This window comes from Tetranychus urticae, chromosome 3, assembly GCF_039701765.1.
Source record: "Tetranychus urticae isolate SD_2017Ah chromosome 3, NJAU_TeUrti_SD_1.0, whole genome shotgun sequence".
Classification (NCBI taxonomy): Eukaryota; Metazoa; Arthropoda; class Arachnida; order Trombidiformes; family Tetranychidae; genus Tetranychus; species Tetranychus urticae.
In genome coordinates this window covers 20,636,572-20,660,603 of record NC_142960.1, presented here as the reverse complement: position 1 = coordinate 20,660,603, position 24,032 = coordinate 20,636,572, and the positions used below count along the sequence as shown (strand labels likewise).

The 24,032-nt window shown below is 32.0% G+C and overlaps 3 protein-coding genes and 3 long non-coding RNA genes across 7 annotated transcripts; 4 read left to right on the top strand and 2 right to left on the bottom strand.

The window, feature by feature from the left end:
* The first annotated feature begins 1,237 nt into the window (after positions 1-1,237).
* LOC107371064 (uncharacterized) lies at positions 1,238-10,649 on the top strand. The gene is made up of 5 exons (XR_016200004.1): positions 1,238-1,373; positions 1,438-1,534; positions 2,179-2,251; positions 10,381-10,475; positions 10,586-10,649. It is a non-coding gene; the product is annotated as an uncharacterized LOC107371064 (long non-coding RNA).
* LOC149093588 (uncharacterized) lies at positions 5,575-10,065 on the top strand. The gene has a single exon (XM_089268707.1). The coding sequence runs from the start codon at positions 5,575-5,577 to the stop codon at positions 10,063-10,065; it is 4,491 nt and encodes a 1,496-aa protein (XP_089124833.1).
* A 1,712-nt stretch (positions 10,650-12,361) lies between the features above and the next one.
* LOC107364707 (uncharacterized) lies at positions 12,362-14,589 on the bottom strand. 2 transcript variants are annotated; one of them, XM_015932137.3, is made up of 3 exons: positions 14,454-14,589; positions 14,086-14,371; positions 12,362-14,015 (listed from the first exon to the last, which is right to left on the bottom strand). In XM_015932137.3, the coding sequence occupies exons 1-3, from the start codon at positions 14,565-14,567 to the stop codon at positions 12,427-12,429; spliced, it is 1,989 nt and encodes a 662-aa protein (XP_015787623.2). In that variant the 5' UTR covers positions 14,568-14,589; the 3' UTR covers positions 12,362-12,426. The 2 variants fall into 2 exon arrangements, with proteins under 2 accessions (XP_015787623.2, XP_089125616.1); XM_089269490.1 differs by having other exon boundaries at positions 14,463-14,589.
* A 1,400-nt stretch (positions 14,590-15,989) lies between these two features.
* LOC107364719 (neuropeptide CCHamide-1 receptor) lies at positions 15,990-18,305 on the top strand. The gene has a single exon (XM_015932156.3). The coding sequence runs from the start codon at positions 16,268-16,270 to the stop codon at positions 17,708-17,710; it is 1,443 nt and encodes a 480-aa protein (XP_015787642.1). The 5' UTR covers positions 15,990-16,267; the 3' UTR covers positions 17,711-18,305.
* Positions 18,306-18,477: 172 nt separating this feature from the next.
* On the bottom strand, positions 18,478-20,270 carry LOC149093587 (uncharacterized). The gene is made up of 3 exons (XR_016200003.1): positions 20,123-20,270; positions 19,607-20,043; positions 18,478-19,440 (listed from the first exon to the last, which is right to left on the bottom strand). It is a non-coding gene; the product is annotated as an uncharacterized LOC149093587 (long non-coding RNA).
* A 2,448-nt stretch (positions 20,271-22,718) lies between these two features.
* LOC112539128 (uncharacterized) lies at positions 22,719-23,681 on the top strand. The gene is made up of 3 exons (XR_003082728.2): positions 22,719-22,861; positions 22,950-23,028; positions 23,448-23,681. It is a non-coding gene; the product is annotated as an uncharacterized LOC112539128 (long non-coding RNA).
* Positions 23,682-24,032: the final 351 nt, after the last annotated feature.

Genomic DNA, 24,032 nt, shown 5'->3' with positions numbered 1-24,032 from the left:
TACAATCTTCGTCCACACAGCCTCGAAGAAGAAGTATAAATGATGAAAGATGAAACGTTTTTTTGAAAATTGTGCCTCTTTTGTTAAACCTGGTTAACAAGTGTTAAGCCGAGAAGTTATGAGTTATAAACTCCAAATCGCAGTGTAATTGAATTGTTTTGAATAAACTGGGCTTAACTTCTTGCTGCTAATCCGACTTGGTCACTATTGGCGTCTAAATCAACTCGAACATGAATGTCTTGAATTGGATAGTTGATTAATGACATATTTAAAATTTGTTAATAGCGCCACTGGATTCAGTTTTCATGTCCTTACAAATCCATAAATTTTTGGCATCACTCCTTAGCGCTCAACTTTGATGACAAGAAACATATCAAAACGAGCTGGAATAGTTTACATGAATTTGATATTCGGGTGACTGTGTTTATTCAATCAAAAGATTGCCAACAGGAAATATAATCATAGGAAGGCTAATACTGGTGTGGAATCCTTAAATAAGAGTCATTGGAATTCAAATTCAAATATTGTAATGGTTCTCTTCCAACTGGATGTATAAAAGTCACACTAGCTACAATATAAATGTTAAACATAAATGTTTAATTTTTAATTGTTATGCTGTTTCCTCGATTTGTTTGATAAAATTTTCAAGTCAAATGTCCAATCTTTGATAATTATGAATTTCATTTATAGATGCTGCCAACGACCTCAATTTATGTATTGCCTGAACCATAATTTTCCAGAGTTACTGGTCATTACTTTGTCAATTTGGACAAGTCAATCTAATTTAACTTTCAGAGGGTGTTAATGACATTATCTTTGGTGAAGCTGACAAATGCTTCAACCAAATTGTCGGTAATATCAATCACCTTGACATAGTGTTGAGAGTCAATAACCAAAACTATAAAGGTTATTCAATCTAATCATCACTTCAGACAAGGTAAGTTAACTTTATTTATTCAGAGAAAATTAAACAAGAATTGTTAATTTCAATGTCTTCTTTCATTAAATCAGGTTCTTGCACTTCCTTTCAACTCAACTGTATGTGTAGGCTAGTTGAATAAATTTGACTCAAAATGAGAACATGGTATTGCTCGATTCACTTCAATTTACATGATTGTAAAGTGTTCAACTATTATGGATCAATCTAAAAATAATCGAATCATGGAAACGAATTTGATTTCCTGTAACTCTATTCAATCGTACATATGTCAACAACTTTATGACCAAACTTGATCTCAAGTGATTTCTCACTCCAAGTAATCCTCACTCTTTTCAATCAATCCTCAGCATTTTCAATCCAACTTCATGATAACCTTCAACCTTCAATTTATTTATAAACCACAACCATAATGGAGTTAATGTATTAATACAAGGTATTTAACTAATCAGAGGACAACAAACCTTCCAATAAGCCCAACACTATCATCATCTTTCCAGGCTTTTGGCATTGCAAAACCTTGCTCTGAATATTGGAATCAAAGGAACATTTAGAAAAATTTAATTTCAAAAAAGCTCATTATCTTCGCCTAAAAACGTATGTATGATAACTCATGATAAGGTAGCCACGAATGGTTTGAGTAACAGTAAATTGGTACCTTGATACAAGATACTAATCATGGAAGAGGTTAAAAGTAATCATCTTAATAACCATTATTAAATTGAAATATAATACAAGCCTTCAAGATAGCAACAGATCTGAATGTTTGCTAATATCACTTTAATATGATGCTAATGTGCAGGTAACATGGATGGTTATGATTAATATTTACATGGATAAGGCAAATCCAATGTCTCCTAGCAATTTTACTTGCTGGTCGTTGGGTAACTTAATAATTATCATGATTTAGATTCAATTCAATGTTATTCTTTCGCTTTCTTCATCACTAATCTCATCAGGCTCACGTGGATTACTGTGATTAACTCAATCCAATAGCCTTAAGAAATGATAATTAAATGAAATGCTGATGAAATGATGATAAAATCAAGTAGGTGGATATGTAATTGATCTTGAAACAGCAAAACAATTTATAATTTAACCATAATTTCAACACAATTTCTGCATATAACCTCTGATGTTGTCTAACTTGATACCAACTTACAGGCTTCACTCGCCATCAACTGAAATTACCATGTTACTTATTCATTTATTTATCTCTCCTTTATCCTTTCCATGAATAGATCAATATTATTACATATTATTTACACCGACTGATTACAATAAGAATAGGAAATTGACACCAGTTGATATAATGTAAGTAACTCTTTATTACGATATTGACATTTATTAGTCTGAGCGAAGCAAAGACTTAAAATTTCCCTCCCTATACTACCAAAATTTCACCTATTTTAAACATTATCACAGCAACCATTGCACCCACTGTATTCAAACTTACACAACATTATCATACTACTATGAAGAATTTCTGAAAGGCTTTTTATGAAGAAAAAAAATAAGCAAAAGCTTTTATAAGCTAAAAAGGGTTTTTCACAAGAATCATCATAGAGTGCGTAAAATCGCGTCGGTGACTTGCGTACTTCTACTGTACATTCAAAGCATGGTTTTCAGCTTTTGCAAAACTGAATTTCCGGATTTAAAATATCCGGTTCCGGAACAACTGAATAAAAGGCCATTTTCACGGAAGTCTGTAACACTTGATTCTACATTTTTGTCCGAGTCATTTTCTGAAAGAGCTCTTAAATTTATTATGAAAACTTGTTAAAGAAATCGGTTTGTATGCCCACGTTTTCGAGAAAACACGTAAAACCTATTACTTTGTGACTTTTTTCAACTTTTTTATTTCAACTTACTACTTCTTTTAAACGTGCAAAACAGTGACTCTACATCATATTAAAGCTATTTAAGCGATAAAAACAACATAAAAATCAAACATTTTGAAAATGTAAGTAAAAAACCAATTTTTCCCAAATTTTGAAAATTTTTGAATTTACACTTTTTAACGTCTTTTTTTCTTTTGTTTCAGTAACTACGTACTTATTTAAGCATATTTCATTGCTTTAAACAACTTTAAAACCAAAAGATTTTGGTCTGTGAGGTGAAAACCTATTACTTTGTGACTTTTTTCAACTTTTTTATTTCAACTTACTACTTCTTTTTAACGTGTAAAACAGTGACTCTACATCATATTAAAGCTATTTAAGCGATAAAAACAACATAAAAATCAAACATTTTGAAAATGTAAGTAAAAAACCAATTTTTCCCAAATTTTGAAAATTTTTGAATTTACACTTTTTAACGTCTTTTTTTCTTTTGTTTCAGTAACTACGTACTTATTTAAGCATATTTCATTGCTTTAAACAACTTTAAAACCAAAAGATTTTGGTCTGTGAGGTGAAAACCTATTACTTTGTGACTTTTTTCAACTTTTTTATTTCAACTTACTACTTCTTTTTAACGTGTAAAACAGTGACTCTACATCATATTAAAGCTATTTAAGCGATAAAAACAACATAAAAATCAAACATTTTGAAAATGTAAGTAAAAAACCAATTTTTCCCAAATTTTGAAAATTTTTGAATTTACACTTTTTAACGTCTTTTTTTCTTTTGTTTCAGTAACTACGTACTTATTTAAGCATATTTCATTGCTTTAAACAACTTTAAAACCAAAAGATTTTGGTCTGTGAGGTGAAAACCTATTACTTTGTGACTTTTTTCAACTTTTTTATTTCAACTTACTACTTCTTTTTAACGTGTAAAACAGTGACTCTACATCATATTAAAGCTATTTAAGCGATAAAAACAACATAAAAATCAAACATTTTGAAAATGTAAGTAAAAAACCAATTTTTCCCAAATTTTGAAAATTTTTGAATTTACACTTTTTAACGTCTTTTTTTCTTTTGTTTCAGTAACTACGTACTTATTTAAGCATATTTCATTGCTTTAAACAACTTTAAAACCAAAAGATTTTGGTCTGTGAGGTGAAAACCTATTACTTTGTGACTTTTTTCAACTTTTTTATTTCAACTTACTACTTCTTTTTAACGTGTAAAACAGTGACTCTACATCATATTAAAGCTATTTAAGCGATAAAAACAACATAAAAATCAAACATTTTGAAAATGTAAGTAAAAAACCAATTTTTCCCAAATTTTGAAAATTTTTGAATTTACACTTTTTAACGTCTTTTTTTCTTTTGTTTCAGTAACTACGTACTTATTTAAGCATATTTCATTGCTTTAAACAACTTTAAAACCAAAAGATTTTGGTCTGTGAGGTGAAAACCTATTACTTTGTGACTTTTTTCAACTTTTTTATTTCAACTTACTACTTCTTTTTAACGTGTAAAACAGTGACTCTACATCATATTAAAGCTATTTAAGCGATAAAAACAACATAAAAATCAAACATTTTGAAAATGTAAGTAAAAAACCAATTTTTCCCAAATTTTGAAAATTTTTGAATTTACACTTTTTAACGTCTTTTTTTCTTTTGTTTCAGTAACTACGTACTTATTTAAGCATATTTCATTGCTTTAAACAACTTTAAAACCAAAAGATTTTGGTCTGTGAGGTGAAAACCTATTACTTTGTGACTTTTTTCAACTTTTTTATTTCAACTTACTACTTCTTTTTAACGTGTAAAACAGTGACTCTACATCATATTAAAGCTATTTAAGCGATAAAAACAACATAAAAATCAAACATTTTGAAAATGTAAGTAAAAAACCAATTTTTCCCAAATTTTGAAAATTTTTGAATTTACACTTTTTAACGTCTTTTTTTCTTTTGTTTCAGTAACTACGTACTTATTTAAGCATATTTCATTGCTTTAAACAACTTTAAAACCAAAAGATTTTGGTCTGTGAGGTGAAAACCTATTACTTTGTGACTTTTTTCAACTTTTTTATTTCAACTTACTACTTCTTTTTAACGTGTAAAACAGTGACTCTACATCATATTAAAGCTATTTAAGCGATAAAAACAACATAAAAATCAAACATTTTGAAAATGTAAGTAAAAAACCAATTTTTCCCAAATTTTGAAAATTTTTGAATTTACACTTTTTAACGTCTTTTTTTCTTTTGTTTCAGTAACTACGCACTTATTTAAGCATATTTCATTGCTTTAAACAACTTTAAAACCAAAAGATTTTGGTCTGTGAGGTGAAAACCTATTACTTTGTGACTTTTTTCAACTTTTTTATTTCAACTTACTACTTCTTTTTAACGTGTAAAACAGTGACTCTACATCATATTAAAGCTATTTAAGCGATAAAAACAACATAAAAATCAAACATTTTGAAAATGTAAGTAAAAAACCAATTTTTCCCAAATTTTGAAAATTTTTGAATTTACACTTTTTAACGTCTTTTTTTCTTTTGTTTCAGTAACTACGTACTTATATTAAAAGCGAATTGCAACAAATTCTATAGTCAAAAGCCCACGAGAGTTCAAACTGGTATTGACAAAGCTCACAAGGAACACACAAAGTTGAGGAGCCAGATAGGCATAATCTAAGACTTCACAAGCCCCAAGGTAGAAATATACGTTTTATAAACAATCTCACTGTAAACCATTTCAATTGCAATTATTCAGTATTATTCAACTAAGATATGCGAGTTAAAAGACAGTCTGCCAAAACACGACGTTTCGTGAATCGTAATAGAAATAATCCAACAATTCCTCATGCAGAGGATGCATTGGAGGAGCGTTCAAACTCTCCTAATATTATCAATCCTATCCAATATTCTTCATCATCTGAAAGTGAAGAAAGTTTTAGACCTCCACGCAATTATCATATCTCTTCCAGTCAGGTGGCTGGTCCATCTCACGCTGGGCCAGTCATAGTTGGGAATCCACCTGCTTTTGAACATCACCCTTATAACAGTGATTGTGAAACGCAAGTGTATTCACCTCTTTTACCCTCGCATCCTTATAATAGTGACTCTGATACGCAAGTATATTCTCCTGTAACCGAACCCGTTTATTTAAATAGACATATTGGGATGAGTTCTGCCATAGACTCTTATCCAAATTCTTGGATAGATACTGCATTGAAATTCGATAGAATAATGTCTGAGATCAGATGGAATTCATGCACTACATGCTGTCAGAAGTTTCCTGATCTCTTCTTGAAACGTATAACTCATGAAGGCGGATCAGAAAACTCCTGTCGTTTGTGTACGAATAAACGTTCTGAAGGGCTATTCACAAGCGGTAATGAAATGGACCCTGGTCCCATTCCAGAAGTATTGCAAGATTTGACTCCCATCGAAGAAATGCTAATAGCAAAGATCCATCCAGTGGTATGCTTTTATCGTATTAGAGGACAGCAAATGTCTTACTCAGGTCACGTCATTCACTTTAAACAAGATATTGTCAATTTATATAGTAAATTACCAATAGATCCATCCTTTTCCCAAGCAATTGCTATAATTTCTCGAACAACTCCAAGTGGTGTTGCCAATTTAAGAGTAAGGAGCGGAAAAATCAGAAATGCATTGTTGTATTTAAAGCATAATCATCAATATTATCATGACATAATAATTGATGAAGATGTCTTAAATAGCCTTCCAATTGATGGAGACATCAATGTCCCTGTACTTGAATGTTCTCAAGAAGAACAGCCTGAACAAGAAGACCTAGATAATATCATTTATGAGTGCAATTATCCGAGCATCCCTCAGTTAGATCAAGCAGCTGCTATTTCTGCTGCATTAGGTTCAGATTTAGAATGGCCGTTGATGCAAAATATGCCTATAAGTGAGTTTACAACTGATGGTTATCTCACGCAGGCTTTTCCTACACTTTTTCCTAAAGGTACAGCAGCTTTACGACAACCTAGAGCTAAAAAAATTGATTATTTACTATACTTTCAGTATTTAATGCGATATCATGATGGAAGATTTGCACGCCACCCACGTTTTCGTTTTGTAGCTTTCGACTCTATCATGCGATGGCAAGCATTAAAACAGGGTAATTTATTCATCCAGCGTAATGCTTTTGCTAACGTAAATGCAGAGGATTTAAGAGTTATGTTAGAAGAGAATCCGAATTTGTTATCAAAAGTTATGTTCAATGTTGGTAAGCTTAGAGCATCACAGAGTTTTTGGAGTCAGCGTTGCGGTGAATTACTTGATATGGTACAACAAATAGGTACACCTACAATCTTCTTTACTTTATCGGCTGCTGATTATCACTGGCCTGATCTATTCAGACTCTTATCTCCGGATAATGATTCAAATCTTTTATCTGAAAGAGAGAGGATTGAGCTTATGCATAAAAATCCATTGATAACTTCATGGTTTTTTAGGCGGCGTGCTGAAACATTTATTGATAAAGTGTTGAAAAAAATTTACCCAGTTAATGATCTATGGTATAGATATGAATGGCAGTGGAGGGGCAGTCCTCATATCCACGGTGTGCTGTGGATTGATGGAGCACCTGATGTAAGCAAGTTGGATGATATCAGTGAAGGAAGTCGTGATAGAATTGCCCAGTGGTTTGCGAATTTCTGTTCCGCATGGAACTTCGATTCGCAAACACAGGCTGGGAGTAATCACCCATCTAGATATACATTTACGAATAAAATGTCTGAAGAAACAGATCTCAATGATCTTTTGAATTGTTTGCAGAGGCATACGCGCTGTGGACGCCATTGCCTAAGGAAAGAAAAGCGAACAGGAGTGTTGAAATGTCGCTATGGCTTTCCTAAGCCTGTTTGTAATAACAACCTTCTTGTGAAAGAAAACGGAAACTGGCAATTTCAGCCAAGAAGAAATGATGATAAGATGGCACGATATAATCCATTTATTACTCAATTATGGAGAGGAAATACAGATTTTTCTCCCATCACTTCAAAAGAAGCTGTACTCAATTATATTGCTAGATACGCAACTAAATGTGAACAAGCTTCTGTAGTGCACAAGAGAACACTAAGAGATTTAGTCGCTAACTCTGCTGATTCCACCATGGCCAAATCTTTGATAAGTAAACTTTTGATAGCTTCAACTGCTGAGAGAGATTTTTCAGCTCAAGAATGCTGCCATTTAATGATGAGCTGGCCACTTTACCACTCATCAAGACAAGTCGTAAATTTAGTTATCAGAGATGATTCTTGGGTAAATTTACTGCATTCTGACAATCAGAATGCGGCTATTATTCAACGTTATATCGATAGACCAACTAATTTTTCTGGACTTTCTCTATATAATTTTGCAGGAGAAGTCAGATACTCGTCAGGTGCTTATACTATGCGCTCGAAAAGAGCAATTGTTCGTATTTTCCCAAGATTGAAACTGGGAACAACTGTTAACGATAGTGAGAAGTACCACAAATTACTCGCTACTGCCTTTTTACCATGGAGAGGTAATCCTGAAACATTGATAGAGAATGTTTCAGGAAATACACCATGGTTAAGTGTATGTGAAAATCTCCCAACAGAAGTCCCACCTGATATGAGATTAGATTTCCCATTGCCAGATGATCTATTTGAAGAAGAAATTCCAATAGATCCTTTGCGTGAACAACGAGACCCAGCTCAAGCAATCTCTCGAGCAGCTCCAGTTGAGCATGAAATTAGGTCTTTAGGTACCAGAGAAATAGATGAAGAGTTCAACTGGGAAGAGAATTCTGTTTCTGAGGCTGAGAAAAACGCAATTGATTCCTGGTTAGAAACTGAGAAGCAAAATTTTCACACTGCTTCACGTTCTGTGAATCGAGTGACATCCTTTTCTGCAGATCAGTTGAAGATTATTCAGCTTTGCAGAAGACAAATAAGAGGTTTGAATCAAAACGCAAGGTTGAGAGTGAAACGCATAATGGTTCAAGGTAAAGCGGGTAGTGGCAAAAGCTTCATTATCGAACAAATCGCAAATGAGTTTAAGTTGGGTGTAGGACAAGATTCGGTGGCCATTTTAGCTCCAACAGGAGTTGCTGCAATAAACATAAATGGGAAAACAATACATTCCTATCTTAATATAGGCATTGAAAAACAACACAAGCGTCTTCAGGGCGAGTCTCTGAGAAAGTTTCAACTTAAGATGCAAAACGTCAAAGTTCTAATTTTCGATGAGATGTCTATGATAGGACTAAGATTGTTAGAAAAAATATCTATAAGGCTACAAGAAGGTTCAGGTTCTGTTGATGAACCTTTTGGTGGTTACATCGTCTACTTTTTTGGAGATATGCAGCAATTGCCTCCAGTGCAAGATTACCCATGGTACGATGAGTCAGAATATAGTCTGGGTTCAATGGGTAAACTCATTGCTGACTCTATTCAACGTTATTTTTTACTTACAACATGTCACAGACAAGCGGGTGATGATCAAAGAGATTTTCGAGTATTATTAGATGAAATAGCAATGGGTAGAATCTCAGATACGTCGTATTCACTATTGATGTCTAGAAGGGCATCAATTTTGAACCCTGATGTTGTTAGATCATTCAACGAAGCAATTAACATTTTTCCAAAGAAAAATATGGTTAAAAATCATAATGAAAACCACCTTAGACAAACAGGTAATCCTGTGGCTAGAATCTTAGCTATGCATAATGCACCCCAGGGGGCAAGAGCTAAAGAAGATCAAGTACATGGTCTAGCTAATGAATTATATCTTTCAGTTGGTTGTAAAGTAATGTTGAGGTCCAATTTATGGACTGAAGTTGGTCTTGTAAATGGGGCATTAGGCATGGTTCGTCAAATAAGATACAAAGAAGGAGATAGACCACCTTCATTACCGGTAGTTGTTATGGTAGAATTTGAAAATTACAACGGTCCACACTATAGCAACAGATGTGTGCCAATTGTTCCACTTAAAAGACAGTGGAAAGATGGTGAAATTTCTCTTACACGCACTCAATTCCCTTTAATTGTTGCACATGCTATAACGACTCATAAGTCTCAAGGCCTTACCCTTGATAAAGCAGTAGTAGATATTGGAGATAAAGAAATGATGTTAGGGCTTTCTTATGTGGCACTTAGTCGAGTGAAAACATTGCAAGGTTTGATGCTACTTCATTCATTTGAGAAAAATAGGATTGATAATATTTCGAAGTGTAAAATGATGCCTTCAAGGAGTGAATTTCTCAGAAAGTTTGTTTGATTATTGTCATTCAAAATGACTTTTTAAAAATTAGTTTGAATCTGAATAATTGCTATATTGAAATGGTCAAGTTATTTTGTTTTAATTTTTGTAATTATCAATAAAAATTATTCAAATTTACAAATACTTTTGTATTTTTTATTCGGAATTTTATGTTATATTGCCATTATGCATGCGGACTAATCAAATTTTTAAACCCTCAGAATTCAGTCCCCTTATTTCTCTGCACGCTCGCTCAGACTACGCCGCTTCACGGCTGACCTAGTTAATAATTTTTTTCCTCCTAATTGTTCAAAATTTCACATGTGAATACAGTTAGCTTTCAAACCTGTCACCCTGACTATAGCCTGTGATATTCAACTGGCTTAGGATTTTGTTAAAAGCTTTCAATTCCTTCACTTTTTTCAATGGTAAGCTTTTTAATATCAATACAATTCACTTAAAATAGTATATTTTCAGCATATTTTGCATTCTATCACAATATTTATAATTTTTCAACTAAAATTTTATTTTCTTCCAGTTTTTTTTCCGTCTTCAACCAACATCTGAACTGGACATCATATAAACTGATTTATCAATTACCATGCAATCAAGAGCAATCTATCAATTGATGTAAATTCAAAGAAGATCAATTTTTGAAACATTTCAGTCTAGACACAAATCTTAAAATCTTATAAATTTCAGTTTTATTTTTAGATTGATATTGAATTAGCTTAGAGATGAGATGAAATTAGTATAAATTGATGAAAAATGGGTTTACTCGTTGAGAGGTTTTCATTTGAATATCGATTTAGTCTTAAGATGATTAATATTTATAATAATCATGTTTATCATGAATACAAATTGGTTTTGTAGTCACTGTAACTTGATTCTTAATCCTCTTCCGATAAGCACCAAATTTTTACCAGTGACTTAACAGTAATGGTTTTAATTTGATTAAATTAAACCAAATTTGTTATAAGGTTATCGAACGTAGTCTTTCATCCTTTGTAAGTGTTGTATTTTGATTTCCAACTCTTAGCTGAATCAATTGAATTATAATTGGAAACTAATAATTGAAAGGTTATTAATTTCCACCAATAGCTTATATAACATTTACCGTTGAGAAAAGAGATTATAATGGATGTATTTTTAGTCTTTTTACTTTGAGCAAGAAAAGCTTAATCCAACTCAATTTATACATCCATTATGGATGATCCATACACACAATGTATAAAAGTCAATGTATCAAATTTTTAGGTCAAAATTGTGGCCAAACGGAAAGCAGACAAAAAGAAGAAAAAATTGCACAAAACTAATGTTTGTTGCAAAAACATTGATTCAACAATAACAACGAAAAATGTGAAACCTAATCTCAGAATTCAGATTCTGAGAGATTCATGAAAATAAAGGCTTTGGGAAATTACAGAATCCATATTCAATAACATTTCTAAAAGACGGAAACTATTTTGGTTATTAAGGTTGGTGGTTTATTGTTAGATTAGGATTATATGTAAAACTTTGTCTCTTGAGTAACAAGTAAAGAGTTTGACAAAAAAATCTGGTGCCTTGAATGTACAAAAGGAGATTGAAGTAACTTTGAACCCAATTTCGTCGAAGACTTTCGATCAAAAGGATTTTTTTATTGCACTAATAGACCCAACTTTCGACCCATATAACCATCAAAAGCATCAACTACCCAACTTAAACGAAGTTTTTACTTAAAGAAAGGTTTTTTAATTAATGGAAAAATTTTTATTTTATCTTATTCTGGCGATGATTTTTCATTAGGAATTTGGGTATTTTCGATGTGGATATGTTGTTTAATACACAGTAAAGAAGACTTTACAGGGATCAATCATGATCGGAGAATCCGCTTGTTGATCCTAAATATTGTGATAATGTTATATATTGTATAGGAAATGAAAATTCATACTGATCACAGACATTTGTAACGGCAATCTTTGATAGAAGAAATAAGTTTGATTGGTTTGAATGTTAATTTGTTGTCCAAGTTGATGAATTTTAATGTGTTCATTAAAAATCGTTGAGCTCAAATTTTAACCAATTTTATTATGGCAAACTAAATCTTGATTATTTTTATGGGTAATTGTTAGATGGTTAACTGGCAATTGAATTAGCTATCACTTAGTTAACCATCAGTTGAACATATTTTTTGTTCATTTTCAATTCCCTTGTTGGACTGATCAATGTTATTGATTGAAATTTTAAACTGTCATTTTAAGCAATTGAAAGGTTTTAGCTCTTAATCAAAATGCAATTTTTATGAAATGAATGTTTGTTATTACGATTGCTATTAAGTTTACTTTTACCATTTTTCTTTATTGATTTACTCAATAGTTACAGGACAACATTTGGTGGTCATGGCTTTGAATTTTGGTAACTCAATGAAGCTGGTGATCTTTGATAAACAGGCTGTCCTGGAGCAATTATTGGTGACTTATGCTTAGTTGTGTATATCGTTTCAGCAGGACTTAGAGCATTCTCAAAATAATGGCGAATAATGCGTACAAAAAGTTCTGGCGACGGCTTTTGTTGGCGAGTATTTAACCGCTGCATTGGCCCTTCAAAATGAACAATTTCTTCAACTGCATAAGGTTCATTCCTGTTGTTAGGTGCATTTGCTCGTAGATCTTTCAATGGTACGCTAGGATTCCTTGGTACATAAGGATCATATTTAACTACTTGTGGTTGACGATCATTATATGAGCGCATATCCATACCAGGTTCATATCGTGATTTAGGGGGCAAACGAGGTGCAGGTCTAGGTTGAGGCTGAGGCTGGGGCTGAGGTTGAGGCTGAGGTTGAGGCTGAGGTTGAGGCTGAAGTTTAGGTTGAGGTTGAGGTTGAAGCTGAGGTCGAGGTTGAGGTTGAAGTTTAGGTTGGTTACTTGGAATATTTCGTCTGTTATTGAATTCTTCTTCGTGCTGAGTAAATCGGTATTCAATATGATTATCAGTGTCCTGTTTATTGGTACCAATTGGCTTTACTTCATATGCTGGAATCCATGGTGTTTCTGGTATCGGCTTTATTGGTTTGTAATTTTGTTTGTCAGACAAGCTTTTTAAATGGTTTAGTTCAATTTCGCTCATCTTTGGTTGCATTGATGAACTACTGGAGGTTTGAATTGGATTTGAAGTTGACGAAATAGTTCGACTTTCAACAGCTCTGGGCACTTCAGTTGATGCAGTGAAAGCATTTGATGAAACATGAGATGTTTCACTCGACTCAACTTGACTAGATAAAGTTGAAGCTGAAATTTTATCAATCGGTTTAGAAGTTGTAATCGTTGTAATCTCAAGCTTTGATGTAGTGGTAGTTTCAGGCTGAGTTGTTGAGTTTTCTTGTCTCTTATCGAATTCATTTGGCGGTAACGGTGTCAAACTTCGTTCTGCGGTTGTTAGAGGTTCCATTGTTGTAGATGATGTTGCAACGAAAGTGTTATTCTCCCTGTAACTCTTGCTTTCACTGGTACTCGATGATGGTGAAGATACAGCATCGGTGGTTTCATTTTTCTGACTTGATGAATCAGGGGTTAGATCACCTTTACCTTCTTTACCTTCTTTAAGATTTACACTTAAATCGGTTGGGGCAGAGTTGGTAGAATTGTCTGATGTATCTCGGTTATTGTTTTCAAAAGAGCTATCGAATTTTGAAAGTGTACCATTCAACTCTTTCTTTAAACTCTCAACTATTGATGAATTAGGAACGAGCGCATTTTCATTATTTGGATACATTTCCATTGAAGGCAATTCCATAACTTTTCGATCATCTGATTTTCGCCTTACATTCACATTCAAAGTTACTTTGTAATCTAAATCATTAACCTTCTCTACCGTTGGTTCCATCACAATTTTATAATCTTGTAAAGAAAACAACAAATTTTCAGGCGAAATGGGTCCATCCTTTCCATAAGATTTATCATCATTTGCATTGTCACCAAAATCATCTGAAATTAATTTAAAATGAATCAACAGTTAATATTTAAGGCTTAATATGCTGAAATTAGTCAAACATACCGTTAGTTGGAAGATCTAGGACTTGACGCTTACGAGCTAGACCGTTGGTATCGTTGTTTCTTGAAGGTTTTTCAGTAGTTTTTGGTGGGACCATTTGAATACAAACATCCGAAGGACAGTCAGGTGTGTTAATTAAGTAATCTTCAGGTCTGGTGTCATCGTCCATTGGTTGACTGATGTTTCCTAGACTTTTGGTATCGTTGTTGCTTGAAGGTTTATCATTAGTTATTGCTGGGTCAATAGGTTGACTGATGTTTCCTTGTTCCGAGGTTTCCCCTGTCACAGGCTAATGGTTGAACAAAATTGAAGTAGCAATGACAAAATTAAAGTCATCTTTGATGAGACTGATTGTTAACTATGATACTTACATTACTTACATTTGCTGGTTTACAATCAAATGATTGGCTGAATATGGAAAACAATATTGTTATTAGAATGAATCTTGTAACTGAATTTAAATGAACACATTTTAATGGAGTCATATTTTTCTAGCAAGCATAAACAATTGAAGTTAATAAGGTTGGTTTCATGACAAAAGTATCATTATGATTAAATTCATAGATAGATGTTGTCGCTACGCAGTTAACCTTTAATTTTAATCAAGTGGTTTGAAATAAATTGCTGTTTCAAACAGTTTATAGATTATTTGCCGATTTATGCTTCTTGAGTGATAATTATCTGCAAGACAACCATTTTTATTCAGTAATTATCTTCATATTTTTGGACTTAAATTAACTTTCATTGTGAACATTCAGCGGAAAATAAAGCTTAAAATTTATTGACCTGCATTGATAATAAAATTACAATAATGTCTCGTTAATCAATTGTAAATGCTCTACAGTCATTAATTGTAACCACTTAGAGTGTATTAATGTATTGATTAGTTGAATTACATTAACAGTTACATTGAGATTAATAATTGAAACACTGAAATCAAAAGACATCAAGGAAACATAAATAATATACAGAAATGTACTTTAAGCCTCAATTTTTTGCTAGATTTCCATTCGTATAAAAGCAACAGTGAAATGTAGCAAATTTTTCAACAAATGGTAACAATTTACAATGATTATTTAATGTCATCCATGTTTAGCTACTTATATACGGAAAAGCTCAGGAAAAACAAAGCAAAATAGACATCAACTGTCAATTTTTGGGTATTTTGGGTTCAAAGAGAAGAAAAAATTGTTACAAAAAATTTATGAACCATAAATGTTTCACTTTTTTTCAATATTTCAAATGATTTGAGAGCAGAATTAGAAAGTTATTACTTTTAATGAAAAATTCATTTGTTTCTTTTTCCGTCTCTCATGTTACAATTATTTAACAAGTGCATTTCAACTTGAGTAACTTGAATCTTGAGTTGTCAACGTTATTCATTTTCATGCAAACAGTTGACATAATAATTCAGTATGAATGGAACCAGGTTAAATGGCTCAAATTGAAGAGGGAAAAGTTCAAAGTCTTGAGACTGGAATTTTGTTGAAGCAACAAGAAAAAGATTATTAGGAATTGAATAGCTTAGCAGATCAATTGTAAATCCAAGGAGATTGATTGTAAAATGTTGCAACAATTTAAATATTTTCCATGTTTTTGGGTTGATTTACACACAATTATATCTTTCAATTTCTTATAAAGCTCCAAGGATTAACCAGAATAACTAACCTTTTTCATTACAACTCACCAGTTTTAACTTATTTGTTTTTTCTCAGTCTGTTGTTTGATATCATAATCAATTTTTTACTATTTACAATTTGTCTTCATTTTGTTCTGTAATAATATTTACTAATTGTTTCCATTCTTCTGTCACTCAGGTTTCACTTGGTGAGTTCAAGCTTGCTCAGTATTATCCTGTTTTTTGGCTCTATCAACTCCTTGGTTTCAACTTCAGTTATCATTGGAAAGGTTCAACAGCAACATCTAAAGTTTTGGTTTTGTGTCTAATGAATGTCAGCCAGAGACTCCAATCAAGACTCCAATTAGTAGTGAATAAAATGATGTTCATTTTAAGTTACAATTTTATGGTTAATTACATGGTTAAATTAACAACACTTGTTCACATTCATTGGATAATTAAACAAGCAAACGGATCATTACTGTCACTGGCTAAACTCTTAGCTTGAGACAAAAAAAGCTACCAAAAGTTGACAATTGAAAGTACAAACATCAAACTAATTGTATAATGATTTTGTTGATAATGTTTATTATGTGTATTATGACAGCACTTTCATCTGAAAATGTTAACCATCATCACAATCAACAGCAACAATCTGTGGACCCAAATTACCAATCATCAAGTTCACCGTTAAATTTACCGCCATCCCTTTCACCATCATTTTTAACGCCACCAACGATCTCCAGTAAAAGTAATAGTAACCAGAATAATGTTTATACCAGCAACAACGAATACAATAATAATGATATTAATAATTTTTATAAAAACAACAACAACAACAATTTAAGTTCCCAAGATGGATCAATCAACTATAAACCCTATGAACAACGAGTTGAAACCTATATGGTTCCTATCATTTTTGCTTTCATATTTTTAATCGGTTCAATAAGCAACGGTTTAACCATATTAATCATTTTCCGTGAACGCCTTTACCGCTCTCCATCCTATTTGTTTATCCTTAACCTGTCGCTGGGTGATCTCATTGTAATCCTAGGATCGTTACCTTTTGCGGCCACCATTTACACCTTTGAATCATGGCCTTACGGAGAAACAGTTTGCAAGCTAAGTGAATTTATACGTGATGTTTCCGTTTCGGTGACCGTTTTCACTCTAACAGTTATGTCCTATGATCGATACAAGGCAACCTTTGCTCTCTCTCCACGCTCTAACCTGATAAATTACTCACGGCCTACTACGGGTAACCGTCGTCACCCACCACCAATTGGTCCAACACCTTTCCATGTTAAACTGTTATCTCTTCGCTATGGTAACATTGTAACAGGAATTTGGATTGTGTCCGCAATCATTGGACTTCCAGCCATTAATGCCTTTATATTGAACCTTGACCTGACAGACGGTAAAATTATCCAAGTTTGCTATCCCTTTCCAGTTCATCTTGGCACTTGGTATCCAAAAATTGTAATCTCGGTCAAATTTCTCATCCTCTATTTGATTCCTCTCACTGTTATCTGTTTTTGTTATACACTTATAAGCCTGAAACTACACCATTACTCCAAAACCAATTCAAGTCTGGCCAATCCTGAAGGTTCTAGGCTTCAAAGTGGATTCAAGTTAACCACAAGTGACCCGTTAACTCGTCGGCATCGATTCAGAAGGCGAATTGTGATTTTTTTTGTGGTTGCCTTTGCAATCTGTTTCTTTCCTAATCATGTTTACCTGCTCTGGTTTTATTGGAATCCCGATGGAACCAACAGCAATCAAGCCTTTTGGCATGTTTGGCGTATTGTTGGTTACATCTTGTCCTTTACAAATTCCTGCCTCAACCCAATCATATTGTATTTAACGTCTCAAAGATTTCGAGCAGAGACGAAAAATTATCTCTCCCAATTCATGAAAAAGTATTATAAAGATGATAATCATCATAACCACGATTCCCCACATCAACAACATCAACCGGAAGGTTGTGATTCTCCGGTGAGAACTTACTAATTATTTAATTTATTAAGCCAATTTTCATTAAACAACCAACCAAAACAAATAACCAAATCTCTCGATTTGTCACTGCTTTATTTATTATGATGCCAATTTTTTGTCCGTAACAACATTGAATTGTGCTTTTAAATTACAAATTTCAGTCAACTGTCAACATATTGATTAAGCACCAATTGAATTGAAATCCAATAATGTAACAAACCAAAAAAATCAGACCGAATTTATTTGATTCAGTGTCAATTGAAAACGATGTAACAAAATTGCCAATGAATATGTATTAATATGTATTTATGTTCACGCATTCCTATGGGAACTTTTGATTATCATAAACTTAATCAACTCTGGTCTTTATTGTAATAAGCTGTAATTTATTTGTTTCCTCTTCATGATTTCTTGTTGATTCAAATTTTTATTTTACTTGATCATATAATACTTTATTTTTATCGTCTATTTGGTTCACCTTTTGTTCAAAGTAAACTTTTTGTTTAAACTTCCAATACAATCGATAATCTAATGATGAATTTAATGATTTAAAGGCCCACTAAACTAGTTAGCAATAAAGTGATATCTCATGTAATAGTTAATCATTGAAGAGACTATCAATGGTGTATAACAGTTGATTAAACAAGACAATCTTGTAAAAATAATGTAACATTCAACAGTTACTCGGAGTTTTTGTTATAATATGCTTTTCAATTTGTAAATCATAACGATAATAAACAAAATTTAAGGATCAATAATTCAATAAATGGCAATCATTTGAGTAAGGTTTAGTCGGAAGGGTTTGATGAACAATAATTTTGATGAAAAAATTGCCAATCAAAAGGTTATTCAAGGCAATATTTGGAATTGAAATTGTCAATTGAATCTTAAATTGACCAAATGTGATACCAGAAAGTCAAAGAGGTTGACCCTAAGAGATGAGATACTGCGGGATATTTTTTTCTGGTAAAAGTAAAAAATGATATTACTACAATTAAATACTGAGGTAATAAAAGGAGAATTAAGTTGTTTGTAAGAAAATAGCCAAATTAATGATTCAATTAGCCATTGACATGATCTTGATATGTTGCTGGACCTGAAAAAGGGAAGCAAATTTCTGCTGGTTCAATGGATTTACTCGAATGGTCAAAATTAATGTTGCCCAATTTATTATATCACCATCACCGTCATTCATGTCAAGTTTATATTTGTCAACAAAATGACAGTTTATGATTGTGTATGGCTGTGCAAGGGTAATGAACTTGAGTTAATAAGATATTTGAACTCATCTGTTGAACTTGATCATGATTATGGGAATATAATGATGAGGATAAGCCAATGTAAAATAAGGTGCAATCTCCGGATTTTTTTCCGTTTCCATCTTTACTTTCACTTCCATGTCTTGTCATCTACTCTGCCAATTTCACTGTTACACTTATTTTAACTAGTAATTACGCTTTAGACTTGAACAACAAGTTATTTAACTTGAACGCTTGTTTACTCATTAAGTCTAACAATTAGTCTTTGAGTGATCAAAACATCCGTAATGTAACAATGAGATAATGATTATATCAATTTATAATGTAATTATAATTTGATGTTGTTTTCCTGCGTGGACAAGAGTTGATTTAAAATGGTTTGTCTCCTTAATATGATAATATCGATGTTTTTTTATCCCAAATTTATTTCCATCCATTTTATTGATTTTATCCATTTTATCTCGAGCTATCCAAAGTATGGTGAGTCTAAAAAGGACAACAAAATGAAAAAAATATATTAAATCAGAACAGGGTAAAAATTCAAATCTGGTACTGATCACAATCATATCTTGATATTATGCCAGATTTTGGTTTTGGTTACTAGCTTTTATAAGAGATGCAAACGGTATCATCATAAGGATAATAGACTTACATAATAATAGTAAAATTCAACTAAAAACGTTGAAAAGGCAATTTGAATTTTTTTCAATCATAAGATGCAATTGTATAAAGTCGACCAGTTGTATACAGCTAATAGATGCACAGAGTACTGTTATTGCCATCCAGACACTTTGAAACTCTCTGGTTTACCCTCTTAAATCAGTCGACAGTTACCACGATCCACATGAGAATACCCTTTTAGGATGATTAATTTAGCAGCAACAACTCAAAACAAAAGAGCAATATTCCAATCTTGAAAAATATCGAATTACTGGATTCATTTCACTTATTTGCATCTCTTTAAGATGAAGCCACTTCCGAATCAGATCAAATTTCCTTCCGTAAGCCAAACTTGGTATTATATCGGAGTGTGATTATTATGATAGCACAGGATAACGGGGTTAATAAATTCACCAATGGCAAGCTAAACTAAGTACACACACAAAAAAATATAGATAAATAAATAAGGTTAATCAATTCATTAGGTTAGCTCATATATTATACCCACTTTAAGTATTAATATAGTCAATGCAATTAAAGTTGTAGAGAGCTACGCAATAAATCTGTTTAATTATTGAATAAACTTAAAATGATAATATTAAACTTTAACAATTAACTCAAAAGCTTCAATACTTGAGACGAAACAAATATTAACAGTACTTAAGCATGACATCAGCTGAGTGTTCGTGTATGATCTTTGAAAGCATTGGTGCTAAAAAACGAGCAAAAAAGCGGTTAAATTAGACTTCCATCTTAAAACACAAGAAACAAATAATTAAATTAATTATTAAATTTTAATTCAGTTCGTATCTAGTGTTATAAGAAAAGATAATTAAATATAACATTCTGTTGATGGAAAAGTAAAAGTAAAACTTCAACTTGAACAGCTAACTGGATAACACAGTAAACTAATAACATCCTTACAGTTTTTTTTCAACAAAGTAATATTTTTGGGTTGATTTTTTCTCGTTAATTTAATCAAATATTCATCTTTCAACCTATTATTAATCCTGACAGCTGAATATTCAAAGTAATCATTGCTTGCTCTATAAATGAACAACAAATAATGCACTGTTGGATAAAAAAGCCAGAGGCGATTCAGCCTAAAAGACTATCGCGTTATAATCCACGTAAGTGTAAGGCTATTTCAACTTTATTACAATAGCTTCTGAATTAGGATTACAATAAAGGAATGGCCAATGTCATTACATAAATAACAATACCAGTCTTATAAGGTAAAACTGTCAGTTTGATTTGACAAGATTTCCATGGCATACATCACAATAACCGTTGGTAACCCAAATAATTTCAAACAATTTACAAGGATTCCTTTGATTCTATTGATGAATCAATGTATATCAGTATATCAAGCAAGAAATTTTAATAATTTTTACCTTCTATTGTATACAATACATATTTCAATCACAAACATCCTCCACAATTTGTTTTAAATTGATTACGTACAAGGTTTGCTAGGCCTTGCTGTTTTCAAACTGTTACATGCTTACGTTACATTGATGTTATTTTATCATTATAGATATCATTTGTAATAAATATTTCAACAATTAATTACATTTGCAGACAAAATCATCAACCTGGTATCATTGATTTTAGGAAGATTCTTGAATAATAAACCAATAACCATGCCATGTCAGGGCAACTCAAATGTTTGATAATGAATCTTCATTTAAACTGTTTGCTGTGTTAATTGTTTATTTTATCCTATTGGTTATTGATATTATTTATGTGTCTATTAGTTGAGAAAATAGACTTGAAACTGAATCAGATAATCAAATGAAAAATGATGACCAGAAATTATCATAATGAGTAAACATTATTAGGCCTGATTAGTTTTGGGTTGACATGTATTTTGTATCGCATTACAATGTTACTGGAACAGGTTAAAGCCAAGATGAATTGGGTTAGGTTGTTACATTCAACAATCAATTGATATTAATTGTGATGATGATAATGGTCGATCGTCTAATTGTTTGGTAAATGATTACCTCGTTGTGGATAGTTGGAAAGCCAATCTGTATTACCAGATAATAATCCTGTATTTGTTTAAGCACAACCAATGTTTACCAACCAATTGGGTTTGCTTTGCTTAATAATCAAGGAAATTAACTTATAATTTGATTTCTTAATTTAATCCAACCATTGATTTTGGAAAGGTCAATTCTATTAGAGTTAGATTGATAACTTCAATCAATCGATTAGAGTTTATGCTTTGTTTCCATGAGTAAATTGCCTTTCCATTGTTTTCAATTGTTAACCATAGAACCAGAAAAAAAAGGTTACAATCAGGTATCGTATGTTAATTGGAAAGGCTACTCATTTGTTCAATGAATTGCATGAAAATCATGGTCAATCTTTGATTGTTTAATAGCTTACTATTATTAAATTTTGGGTTCACCTTTTTACTACTTGCATTGATCAAGTTAATTGTGACCGTTTTGTGGGAAACCTTATTCAAACTGACATTCAATTTAACATTTTATCAAGTTGATAGTTTGGGTTAACCTTGGTAGCGATGATCAACAAGTGATTATCATTAACAATAATGATATTATTACATCGATTGTTAATAATAGTTTCACAATTTATCAATATATAAATTCAATTTGATATTGAATACGTTTATCATTAATAAGGTTTTATCATCCTTTGTGGTTACCTTTATTTCAACCTCAATTGTTGCTAAATTGTTTGAGTATCAAGTTTTTCAATTTGTCTGTACAATAAAAATGTTTCACCACTTTGGTTGAAAATTTAAATGCTTTTTAACCCAAAGAGTTTAACCAGAAAACCAGTTTTTTAGACTTGGGTATTAATAAATGGTAACGTATCAAAACAAATGAAACCAGTGTAAGTGTAAATGGCTGTTATGAACATTTCAAATCATTACAGTCTTCATCCTTTCAAAGACATATTCATGATAAATTGGTTTGACTATTAAAACTGGAAAACAAACATTTCTGGAGATCATCTTTACCTCTGGTCAATCTGTTTCCTCTCTCATCAAAGTATATCTCAGTGTGTAGAGTCACAGAATAGGAAATAAATTTCAGATTCCCTGATCTCTATTCCCTGATGAAACACTTACTTATACAATTTTTTAGAAAACATTTTTTCCTGTTTTCTTGGATTCCCTGTTAACTACTGTAAAGGTAATTGTAAACATACTTGAGAGGTTGTCCTTCAATTGATTGTATTTGTAATTTACTCCAATTATCATTGGTAAAAGGTAAGAAACGTTGTCATCTGAATTTATCCAATTAGATTCAATAACATTGAACAGGTTTCCTAACCTTTTCTCCCTGTCATTGTTCCAGTTATCAGAGGCTATTTTTACGGATTTGAAATATAAATGATTCAGGTTGAATCTCGATATCATTTGCATCATTCGCTGAGGTAAGTCTACCCATTACACGAAGCAAGATTCAATATCAGCCAATATCATGTCTCTCACCATCTTGAACCTCGATTATTCAACCTTGTTCATTAATCCACCTTTTAACTGACAAAAACAACATCAATAGCATTTCTTATACAATATAAAGTGTAATGTTTAACTGCAAGTAATTACACCAAATCCATCCTTCAATACTTGCTAAAGTAGCTCGCTTTAAATGGTCACAATTGACGTAAAATCTTTAATCATTGAATCTAAAGATATTATCAAAACTGAATCATTTTGATAGCATTATAACAGTATTTACAATCACTTGAAACGAGAAACAAAATTGAATTGAAAACTCGAAATTGATATTGTTTGATTGTTTGACCAGATTTGTTGTTTTTTTTTGTTTTTTTAAACTCTCCATCTTCAGGTTTCCCTGGTTATTTCACCAATCTCGGAATTCATCTTCAAAGGTAAAATGCCAATTGATGATTGAATTTCATTTATATTGGTTTCCAAATGATAGACAACTCAAAAGATGAAACATGAAAAGATGGAAATTTCATCGCAAGAATTAGTAATTACGGGTTTGCTCATCAACCTATGATTGTCTCTCCAAATCAATATCAAAATCATTGATTATTAACAGTTGCATTCCCTTAAATTGAAGTGAAACATTTTTTCAATGTAATTCAATCTATTTCAGTGATGATAGGAATTTCAATATTTATTGATGTAATTTCAGGAACAGTTCAGTCATTTCAGTTGACACACATGATCAAAACTGTTGATTACAGGCTTTAACCTTTTCTAATAACACAAAATTATATCAACATTGAGAGCCATAGAAACAGCAACAGTTATAATCAACTGTTCATTACATCGGTTATACAAAGCGCTCAGCCTCTCTACCTTGCGTATTGTCACTGATTAATTGGCACAATTATAACCATCAGGGATTGGTTACAATGGGGCGAGTTAATTGGAAAGTCAATATTAGTTAATTGTCATTAGA

Bases quoted from the DNA above. Each gene is read 5' to 3' on its own strand.
- LOC149093588 (XM_089268707.1), top strand. From the start codon at position 5,575: ATGCGAGTTAAAAGACAGTCTGCCAAAACACGACGTTTCGTGAATCGT.
- LOC107364719 (XM_015932156.3), top strand. From the start codon at position 16,268: ATGATTTTGTTGATAATGTTTATTATGTGTATTATGACAGCACTTTCA.
- LOC107364707 (XM_015932137.3), bottom strand. From the start codon at position 14,567: ATGACTCCATTAAAATGTGTTCATTTAAATTCAGTTACAAGATTCATT. The intron at 14,372-14,453 runs GTAAGTATCATA...TTCAACCATTAG, and splicing joins AACCAGCAAATGTAAGTAAT to CCTGTGACAGGGGAAACCTC. The intron at 14,016-14,085 runs GTATGTTTGACT...AATTAATTTCAG, and splicing joins CCTAGATCTTCCAACTAACG to ATGATTTTGGTGACAATGCA.